The 12,045-nt window shown below is 23.8% G+C and overlaps 1 protein-coding gene across 3 annotated transcripts in view; it reads left to right on the top strand.

Annotated features, from left to right (window-relative positions):
* LOC122502720 (uncharacterized proline-rich protein-like) overlaps positions 1 to 12,045 on the top strand; it is a 148,622-nt gene that overhangs the window by 80,770 nt on the left and 55,807 nt on the right. The window contains exon 2 of one of the 3 annotated variants that reach the window (XM_043612890.1): positions 8,155 to 8,551. The exons of the other annotated variants lie outside the window; for them this stretch is intronic. Within the exon in view, the coding sequence (XP_043468825.1) occupies positions 8,155 to 8,210 (56 nt within the window). The 3' untranslated portion in view covers positions 8,211 to 8,551. Of the gene's footprint in view, positions 1 to 8,154; positions 8,552 to 12,045 lie in introns of those variants that run through there. 3 annotated transcript variants of the gene reach the window in all.

A 12,045-nucleotide genomic window follows, 5' to 3' on the forward strand; every position in this document is an offset into this window, starting at 1 on the left:
AATTCGATTTACATTGTATTAAAAATAATTGAAATTCTATGAGTTTTCTTATTTATGAAAATAATTGAATTTCTGTCAAAAATTTTATTATTTATAAGAATAATTGAATTATTGCGATGAAATTTATAAAAAATTTTATCAAAATTTGTTTTAAATAATTGAATTCTTTTGAAAAATTTTATTAAAATAGTAGGGTAGAGTGGGGTAAAAAAGCCATGGTGTAAAAAAGCCATTTGAGTTTTATTTAAAAACTATTAAGCCGATTTATCAGCTGTTTAGAATATAAATACTATTAGGTAATACGCAACTTTTGAATCTAATTTGAATGTTGTACCTAGATTAATATTGTTTTTCTTGTAATTTTAATTTTTTGTTGCTTTTTTGAAAACATTTTGGTGAACTTTTCAAACATATTACAATCTGATTAAGTGAACGAATAGTAAAAGTAAATGTTTGTACATAAGGAGAAAAGTATACCGAAAACGTATACAATGTTAATTTTTAGAAATTGAACTGAATTAACAATTTATTTTTGCTTTTTCTAATAACTGGTCTTGGGTGTAAAAAAGCCAGGGCAAAAAATCCATTGAATATTTTGTGAAATTCACTTGTTTTCTATTTAAACTAACCTTCTTATTTTACAAAATTTCTCGTGTTTATTTAATAAAATAAATTAAACACGACGAAAAAGTAGTTCAAAGTGCATTTAAAAAATAAACAATGAATAAACGGTTGCAACGAAATATGTTATCTGTGGTGAAACTTAAAGAGAACTTCTAAAAAAGGTACGAAAAATTGGCAGTGCAAATCGAAAACAGGTAAACTTAATATAATTTTCAATTTTGCTTGCTAAAAACTCTTTCATAATTATTATTGAAATATTTTTCAAATAAGACTATTTGTCATGTAAATAAAGGAAAAATATAAAAATACCTAAATTGATAACGTGTTTTGCTAAAATCGTAGGGTGGCTTTTTCACCCCACCAGGTGGTGCAAAAAAGCCACTTGCAGTGCTTTCGTAAAACTCTTATAACTTAGTCCTTTCATGAGATAAAAAATATTTCCGTCAAGAATTTTCAAGCTTAATAACTAAACTTTCAATAACAATTGGAAATTTGAGAAAAAAATTTTAAATACAGATTTTACAGCATCAAAAGTAAAAATGTGGCTTTTTTACCCCACTCTACCCTAGATATTGAAAATCATCGAATTGAGAAAAAATTTTTAAGAATCTTTGAAATTTTACCAAGAATATTATTAACATTTTTGAAAATAATTGAATTTTGGAGAAGAATTTTATTATCTTTAAAGATAATTGAAATTTTGACAAGAATTTTTAAACATTTTTAAACATATAATTGAATTTCTGCGGAGAATTTTATTATCTTTAAAGATAATTGAAATTTTGACAAGAATTTTTAAACATTTTTGAACATATAATTGAATTTCTGCGGAGAATTTTATTACTTTTAAAAATAATTGAATTTCTGCAATCATTTGTAACTTCTCAAAAATTAAAATTTTTTCAGTACTTTAATAAAAATCCCTAACTTTTCCCTGACCATTTCTACTTTTCCTGACTTTTTGCTGAATTCCCTGATTTCGCTGACCTGTGGCCATTACTATTTATTAATTTAATAAATAGTAATTTCTTGTGAATTTCATTAATTTGAAAATAGTTTCATTTTCAGTGTTATGAACTCTTCAATAAAAGTTTAATTTTCAGAGTGTCATGAATCCTTAAATAAAAATTAGTCGATTCAAGTAAAGATTTATTTGACAATAGAAAAATATTATTTGAATGAAATAAATTTATTTTCCACCGTGGATTTAAATTAAAATGTGACAGAAAATTTATGATGAGATTATTATTAGGGATTATTCCTATATATAGGAATAATCCTCCAGCGTACAATAATCACCAATATATTGTACATTGGTGATTTGTGTTCAATAGAAATAAATAATTTCCCTTTTTGAAAATAAAAAGGAAAAAAGGTAGCAATAATTCATAAGAGGATATTGTACATCCAATCAGTAATATTCCTTTTTTTTGCGCGATATATCATTGAACTTGTTGAAGTTTCTTATTTGACGTTCCTTCGGGGTTGTTAGTCATATCGTTGTGTGGACAGACGAACGAGTTTCGCCGCCTACATAATACGTCTCGAAGAGGCGAATGGGACTTTATATTAAATTTATGATCGCGTCCCTAACCTAGACTAAGAAGGAGTTTACACCGTAAGCCTTAAATATAAGCCTCCGCGAGCATAAACGGATATGCCTCCATGAGGATATACTTGCGTCTGCGCAAAGTGTTTGCCTGCAGCTGTGTTGTGAAAGAGTTTGCCTTGACCACGTGTTCGCGCAGGCGCAAGTATATCCTCATGGAGGTATATCCGTTTATGCGCGCGGAGGCTTATATTTAAGGCTTACGGTGTAAACTCCTTCTAAGTAGATTCAGAGAGTGCGTGTCACACATATTCTTGTGTGTGCACATAATCCCCTCTCTTATTATGCCTGCATCGAGTACACTGTCACGAAGATGATAGTGTTACATTGCGTTATATAGTGTATATATCGTGCATTTATTTCAAGTCAAGTAGATGTGTGTATGGCGTTTGCAACTTGAACTTCTGCACGTAGGCCAGCGTCTGTAACTATATAAATGCATGGGGTGGACGGCCGGTCAGTAACCCTTTGCACTCTCGGGAGAAACTCCAGACTCAAGTTCATTTTCAAGTGTGGTGACAGGGTGTTTGCCCTAATCATCGATAAGCAATTTTTTCCCTCTCGAAATAAATTTTGATTCGTTTGGGTGCGAATTTCTCAAAGGGTTCACCTGCTCTGAAAAAATAATTTATTTGGATCAGATTAAATTTAATTGATTCAAAATTAAACAAATTACTTGTTTTGTTATTGATTAAATCAACAGGGTTGCCACAGGTGAGGAAATTTAGGCAAAAATCAGGAAAAACTAAAATTGGTCAAGGATGAAATTAATTTAATTTTTTACCATATTTTAATTTATTAACATTAATTAAATATAATCAAAATTAATTTTAATTGATTAAAATTAATGAAAAGTAATTAAGATTAATTGAAATTGGAATTAAATAAAACTAGAGTAAATTAATTAATTGAAATAAATTGGGAAATAATTGAATCAACCTAACTAATAATTAATTTATATTTATGGCAAATAATAAAAAAATTAAATCTGATAAGGAATTGATTGCATTTCATGAAAAATAATATATAAATTAGTGTGAATTAATTGTAATGAATTAATAATAATTTATTTAAATTAATTGAAAATGTTTAATTAAACTTGCATAAAATGAAATAAAAATCGATTCAAATTAACTAAATTTAATTGAGAATTTATTAAAATTTGTGGAATCATCCGAACTTATTTATATAAAGTAAATTAATAAAAATTTGTTAATAAATTATATAAATTAATTGAAATCAATGTCAGTTTATTAAAATTAATTTGAAAAAAATTGAAAGTAATTAAAATTAACAAAAATCAATGTAAATTAACTAAAATTGACTAAAGTTAATGAAAATTAATTGAAATTGACTAAAATTAATAGAAATTAATTAAAATTGACTAAAATTAATGAAAATTAATTAAAGTTAATTGAAGTTATTGGAAATTAATTGAAATTATTTAAACTTAATAGAAATTAATTGAAAATGATAAAAATGAATAGGAATTAATTTCAATTACTGGGAATTAATTGAAATTGACGAAAATGAATAGAAATTAATGTAAATTATTGGAAATTAATTGAAATTAATTGAAATCAATTAAAATTAATGAAAATCATTTGAAAACGAACAGAAATTATAGACAATTACTGTAAATTAATTGAACGAAATTAATAATTGATTAAAATTAATAGAATATATTTAGAATTTTAATAAAAACACTAAAAAAATTGATTTTTGGAGAAGTAACAAATGATTGCAGAAATTCAAATTCTCACAAAAATTTCAATGATCTTTATAAATAATAAAATTCTTTTTCAAAATTTAATTATTTTCAAAAATTTTAATAAAATTCTTGTAAAAATTTTAATTATTCTCAAAAATATCCCCCAATTCAATGATTTTCAATATCTGCATATTTTAATAAAATTTCCCAAAAGAATTCAATTTTTTTAAAATAAATTTTAATAAAATTTTACACAATACCATTTTAATTAAATTGTTCGAAAAAAAATTTTTCGAGAATTCAATTATTCCAAACACTTAATAAAATTTTTCGCAGGAATTCAATTATTTTTCATATAATTTTCATAAAATTTCTTGAAAGAATTCAAAAATTTCAATACAATTCTTTGCAAAGTTTTTAATTATTTAAAAAAATTTCTTCAATTCAATGATTTTCATAATTAACTATTTTAAGAAAATTTCCCAAAAGAATTCAATTATTTAAAAAAAAAATTTAATAAATTTGCACGCAAACAATGAATTATTTTCATAAATAATAAAAAGTTCACAAGAATTCAGTTATTTGCACCATTTTTTTATAAATTTCTTCGCAATAATTCAATTATTTTCATAAATAATAAAATTTTTTACAGAAATTCAATTATTTTCATAAGAAATAAATTTTTTTTATGAATTCATTTATTTTCATAAGTAATAAAACTCATCGCAGAATTTAAATTATTTTTAATACACTTTAAATCGAATTCCTCGAAAAATGTAATTATTCGTAACAATTTTATTAAAATTCGTCAAAAGAAATTGAAAAATTTGTTGATAAAATTTATTATGAGAATTGAATTTTTTTTTTCTTTGAGAATCTTAATTTTTCTTTGTTTTGGATTTAAAATATAAAATGTTTTTATTTCTTTATTTTTATTTATTTGTTTTTTTAAGTTAATATTTCGTATTAAAAAGTTACCTTTGAATAAAGTAAATTTTGTTTTTCAAAAAATATTTCTCAAAATGGTAAAAATAAGGGAGACGGTAAACATCGAAATTACTCCATCATAATCAACGGTTATTATCGAGTGAATGGTGCTATTTCACTGGGTCGTAATTTTGCAAAGCAACTTCATGAAGTTGTGGTCCAAAAACCACAACGTGACGCTAGGAGAAGAAGTACATTAATTTTTATATACATTGCTTCCTGGGAATATTATTTATTTACATACTGTTTTTCATTTTACAGTCATTTTGTCCCATTCTAAATCTAAATTTGTTAAACAGCTACAAATTTTATTTTTTTAATTTTAAAATTGTAGCACAGCTACACAGGAAAAAAAAAGTCTGACTCCGTTTACACCTTAAATTCAGCCCATGTATTTCACATAAGTCTGTCCTTGTTTAATGGGGCTGACTCCGTTTACACCTTAAATTCAGCCTCGAAAACAGGCTGAAAGTAAAACTTTTTTTTTAGTGTGTAAAAATTTCACTACTTTAGCGAAATTTTTAGTTCTTTCAGTTAAAACTGTCGCTATTTGAAATAAACTCGTTGCTTTTGAAGGCAAAGTTTTTATAATAAAGTTTTTGCATTTGAAAATTTTTCTATTTAAAAATTAGAAAAATTTGTATAAGAAAAAATTTTTTAAGTGAATTTTTATAAAGATATTTCGTCTTTTACCTGAATTTTTGAATCAATAATATACAGAAATTAATAACTTATTAAATAACTAACATATTATTTAATCGGAATATTTAGTTATTAAAAAAAATGTTTGTCTATTTTTTCTTAATTTTTCTGTTTAATTAAATGGAAGGGTCAAAATAAGTGAAACCGGCCACTTGAAAAATTTTTGTCCCCGAATTGAAAGTTATCTATGGTTTTTGATAGATATATGAGTAAACTTTTACCCGCTAAAATATTTTTCAAAAATTTTATTTATTTTGAAAGTTATCAGGTGTTAAACTTTTAGGTTACTTTTTATTCTTTTCATTATTACTCCGAAACGAATGAAGATAATTTCAATTTTTTTTTTGGAAATTAAAGCTAAAAGTCTGTAGTTTAAAGTGCAACTGAAAAAATTGCTGTATAATAAAAATTTTTAATTGTTATTAACAATTATTTTAAACAATTGCGATTTAAAGTATGTTCTCAATGTCGGAAAAAAATCAAACTATACTCATGTGATGCGCAAAACTCTAACGAGTAAATTAAAAAAAAAAAAAGTGAGTAACCTCTAAAATTACAGAAGTTATGCATATTTTTCTGACGACGCGCGGGAATTAACTGATTCGCAAACTCTCGAGCGCGCGGGAATACGCCCGCGCCCGCGCCCGCCGCACTGCTCACACTTGTGTTTTCAAACAATTTATGTTTACAGAGAAGGAGAAGTAATTAAAATATTATTTTCTTACTGAATAGTTTATTAATATTTTTACTTTTGGAGTAATTATATACATAAAAACCATTTTGTATGTACTCATAAACTGCTTTGCAGTTTTTATGCTTTGATAAAAAACTTTTTTCGTGGGTCTGATATTCTTGAATCGTACAAAAATCGAAATCGATATTGTTTGTGTAGAATTTCATCAAAAAATTTTTTAAATAATTGGATTTCTAAATAAAATAATTGAATCATTTGTCACTTCTCCAAAATTCAATTTTTATTAGTGTTTTAACTGAAATTTCTTCTATAAATTCGCTATTTTTAATAATTTATTATTTCTTAAAACTGTATTCCCATAAAGAATTTTATTAACAAATTTTTAAATAATTGAATTCTTTGAACGAGTTTTAATAAAATGTTTAAGAATAATTATTATTAAAAAAAAATAAAACAAAAAATAAAAATAAAAATAAATAAATAAATAAAATAATAAATAAAAAAAAAATAATAATAATAAATAATAATAATAATAATAATAATAATAATAAATAAATAAATAAAATGTTTAAGAATAATAATTATTCTTAAACATTTTATTAAAACTCGTTCAAAGAATTCAATTATTTAAAAATTTGTTAATAAAATTCTTTATGGGAATACAGTTTTAAGAAATAATAAATTATTAAAAATAGCGAATTTATAGAAGAAATTTCAGTTAAAACACTAATAAAAATTGAATTTTGGAGAAGTGACAAATGATTCAATTATTTTATTTAGAAATCCAATTATTTAAAAAATTTTTTGATGAAATTCTACACAAACAATATCGATTTCGATTTTTGTACGATTCAAGAATATCAGACCCACGAAAAAAGTTTTTTATCAAAGCATAAAAACTGCAAAGCAGTTTATGAGTACATACAAAATGGTTTTTATGTATATAATTACTCCAAAAGTAAAAATATTAATAAACTATTCAGTAAGAAAATAATATTTTAATTACTTCTCCTTCTCTGTAAACATAAATTGTTTGAAAACACAAGTGTGAGCAGTGCGGCGGGCGCGGGCGCGGGCGTATTCCCGCGCGCTCGAGAGTTTGCGAATCAGTTAATTCCCGCGCGTCGTCAGAAAAATATGCATAACTTCTGTAATTTTAGAGGTTACTCACTTTTTTTTTTTTTAATTTACTCGTTAGAGTTTTGCGCATCACATGAGTATAGTTTGATTTTTTTCCGACATTGAGAACATACTTTAAATCGCAATTGTTTAAAATAATTGTTAATAACAATTAAAAATTTTTATTATACAGCAATTTTTTCAGTTGCACTTTAAACTACAGACTTTTAGCTTTAATTTCCAAAAAAAAAATTGAAATTATCTTCATTCGTTTCGGAGTAATAATGAAAAGAATAAAAAGTAACCTAAAAGTTTAACACCTGATAACTTTCAAAATAAATAAAATTTTTGAAAAATATTTTAGCGGGTAAAAGTTTACTCATATATCTATCAAAAACCATAGATAACTTTCAATTCGGGGACAAAAATTTTTCAAGTGGCCGGTTTCACTTATTTTGACCCGGAAAGAAATCTTAACTATTTTTTTATATGAAAGAATCATTATTTATATAATTACTAATTAGGAAAATTATTATTTTAATATTGAAAAAAAGAAAAAAACTGTTCGAAGTGTAATGAAAAAATTATTTTAAAAACAAATATTATTTTTTATATGAAGTGAAAAAATATTTATTTTCGTTTTGTAAAAATTTAAGATTATAATAATAATTATTTTATATTAATAACAATAATTTTTTTCTGTTTCAGGTGAGTCTTTAGATATTGAGCTTTATACTTTGAATGGAAAAAGTGTATGTGAGTAAAAAAAATGATTTTTTATAGAAATTATATTAATGTTGAGTAAGAACCACCTGTTGGATTGTTTATAATTATCGACTGTTCGTAAAACAATCGAGAGATGTCGGTAGAAGGTCGAAAGTGACTGTCGGTTAGGAAGTGAACTTCCACCATTCATTGAAGCACTGTCTGACTTGTACTGCCATCTACTACTTGGGGAAACCTTGCTGTGAGTCTGTCTGACTCGGTACGGAAGTTACCTACTCGTCAATTTTCACCCTCGAATATAAAATCAATGTCTTTTTTTCCAAAGTGAATTTCAAATCGATCAGAAAATTTTGAAAGAAAGGAAACGAAATTGAACTAAATTCTTCATTGAGACAATATTTCTTAAAAATTATAATTGTCATTAGAATTGTATTAACAAAAATTAATATTTACTTCAGAAATATTGATTTTTATTACAAGCCAACTTCACATCACAAGCGGGAAATTTCAAAGGTAAATTTTTTTTTCTTTTACAAAATAACACCTTTCAAATGAGCGATAAATTTTTTGCTATTTAAATATTCAAAAATTACTATTTATTAAAATGCAAAATAAATTCATTTAGTAAATTAATTAATTTAATAAATTCATTTACCATCATTTATTAATACTTAATAATATATACATATTATAACATAAGGGACATATTTAAAAATTCAGTTTTTAAAATTTTTTTTTTTGTTAAAATCAAAATTAAAAATGATTTTGATAAATTTTTCTGCTTTTATTAAACAAACTTTATAATCGGAAAAGGAAATTCTCGCAGTGATTACTTTGGCGTTATATTGTTATGATTTGAAGGAAAAGGAATTGTGCCGGGAGATTGTGAATTTCCTTATTGTAAAATTTTGTTACGTAATGGCGCTACTTTGTGTGACCTACGAGACTCTCTGTTGGCAGTCGAATAATTTCGCTTTCTTTTGGCGACTTTTAAATTCCATGGGCTCCCTATCATCAAAATGAATTTACGACGTGAAAGTTGTTCCGGGCCAATATACTTTTTACTTTTGTCCACAACTTTTATTATAAAAAAAGTGAATGAACCGTGACAAAGAAAGAAAGAAAGAAAAAGAATATAATTCCAGAAAAGTGAATTCACTAATTGAAAGGACAAATATGTGTAATTAATGAAAAATTCGAAACAAATATTTCAAAATCTCCCCATTGGCATTTTTATAAATACCGCAAATAGATATTTTTAATTAATAAAAATTAATTGAAAGCAATTAAAATGAATGGAAATTGACTAAAATTAATAGAAATTAATTGAGATTGACTTAAATTAATAGAAATTAATTCAAATCGACTTAAATTAATAGAAATAAATTTAAATCAATTAAAATTAATGGAAATTAATTGAAAATTAATTGATTCAAATAAATGGAAATTACTTGAACTTTTCTAACAAAATTAATTAATCAAAATTAGTCAATAAATTATAAAAATTAATTAAAGTTAATCTCAATTTATTGAATTTAATTAAATATAATCAAAATTAATTTTAATTAATTAAAATTAATGAAAAGTAATTGAGATTAATTGAAATTTGAATTAAGTAAAACTAGTGTAAATTAATTAATTGAAATGAATTGGGAAATAATTGAATCAACCTAACTAATAATTAATTTATATTTATGGCAAATATTAAAAAAAATTAAATTTGATAAGGAATTGATTGCATTTGATGAAAAATAATATATTAATGAAAAGAAATGAACATCAATTAATATGAATTAATTGTAGGTAATGAATTAATAATAATTGATTGAAACTAATTGAAAATGTTTAATGTTAATTAAAGATTAATTAAACTTGCATAAAATTAAATAAAAATCGATTGAAATTAACTAAATTTAATATATATATAAAGTAAATTAATCAAAGTTAGTTAATAAATTATATAAATTAATTGAAATCAATGTCAATTTATTAAAATTAATTCGAAAAAATTTGAAAGTATTTAAAATTAACAAAAATCAATGAAAATTAATTGAAATTTACTAAAAACGATGGAAATTAATTGAAATTGACAAAAATGAACGGATTTTAATTGAAATTGACTAAAATTAATGAAAATTAATTGAAGTTAATTGAAGTTATTGGAAATTAATTGAAATTGTTTAAACTTAATAGAAATTAATTGAAAATGATGAAAATGAATAGGAATTAATAATTTCAATTACTGAAAATTAATTGAAATTGACCAAAATGAATAGAAATTAATGTCAACTATTGAAAATTAATTGAAATAATTTGAAATCAATTTTAATTAATGAAAATGAATTGAAAGTGATAATGGAAGTGAATAGGAATTAATGTCAACTATTGGAAATTAATTAAAATTGATAAAATTAATGGAAATTAATTGAAAATGATGAAAACGAATGGAAATTATAGTCAATTACTGTAAATTATTTGAAGAAAATTAATAATTGATTAAAATTAATAGAATATATTTAAAGTTAATTAAAGATTGCTTGAAATAAAATGTAATCAAGTAAGAATTGATTGAAATTAATAGACAGTAAGGGAAGTTAATTGTAATAATTAGTGAAAATGAATTAAAATAAACTAATAATTGATTGAAATATAGCGTAAGATAATTAAAGTTAATTAAAAACTGAATAAAATAATTGAAATTAAGGAAGAATTGATTAAAATTGATGTCAATTTTGTATGGAAATTAGTATAAATTAATGGCTATTATATATTGGAAGAAGTTGATTGAAATGAATTCGCTGATAATTAATTGAAACTAATAAATAATTTTTTTCAATTTGTGAAAAGTAAATGAAATTAATTGAAATTTTATATGAAATTGATTAAAATTAATTACTAATTAATTGCATTACAGTAAAACTTCATGGAAAAATTGAAAATTAAAAAATTTATTGAATCGAATTAAAATTAGTTAATAATTGATTGAAAATAATTGAAATAACAAAGTTGAATCGTGAATCGTGAAGAGTGGTGACACTCGCGGTTTAAACGGAAACTAACAATATAGAGCTCATCGTTTCTCTGTGTGTGTGAGTGTTTCTGCATTTGTGTTTGTAATGTAGTATTTGTGAAATGCGAGTGCGCGACTAACGCACACAATCAAAGCCAAAGTTCAGTCACTCCGTAACCTCCTTTCAATCGAAACTATTACACACTACTAGACAGTGACTCTCAGCTCGCAACTTTTTACTTTCTTTTGAGCAAGTTAACTTTCCCATCGAATGAAATCGTGAGTAATATGATTATCAAGCCTGTTTGTAAACAAAAGAGATCTTTTAGGATGTACACAAATATTGTAACAATTTCCTAATTACTTTATTGTTAATTATACGTATGTATATAATTAACACACTACTCTCAGCAGTTTATTGACACGAGCTATTATTGCTCGTGTTCATAATTTTAATGCATTTCTTAAAATTCAATTTTATATCTCATTTAGGAGTTATATTGATTTATTAGTTTTTTAAAAGAGGAGTCATACTTTCTTTCCTACCGTGATTTCAGTAATTTTATTTTAATAATTAGATTATAATAATGATTTTAGAAGAAAATTTTGGAAATAAGGTACAAAGTTTTAGGGGTAAGTTTACAAAAAAAAATATTAGAAATGTAATGAAGATTATAGAGTAAAAATTTACATTTCACAAATTCGATTGATTATGCGACTGATATATATTCAATGTTTTCAATTAATTATTTTACACTTTTTCAAAAATAGTCAATCGACAATAATAATTCAGTTAAAGAGTAGCAATTTTAATTTTTAATTACTTAGATTGCAAATACTACCAAGTGCTGAGAAATTTTCAT

This window comes from Leptopilina heterotoma, unplaced genomic scaffold (genome assembly GCF_015476425.1).
Source record: "Leptopilina heterotoma isolate Lh14 unplaced genomic scaffold, ASM1547642v1 Lhet_237, whole genome shotgun sequence".
NCBI classification, from domain to species: Eukaryota; Metazoa; Arthropoda; class Insecta; order Hymenoptera; family Figitidae; genus Leptopilina; species Leptopilina heterotoma.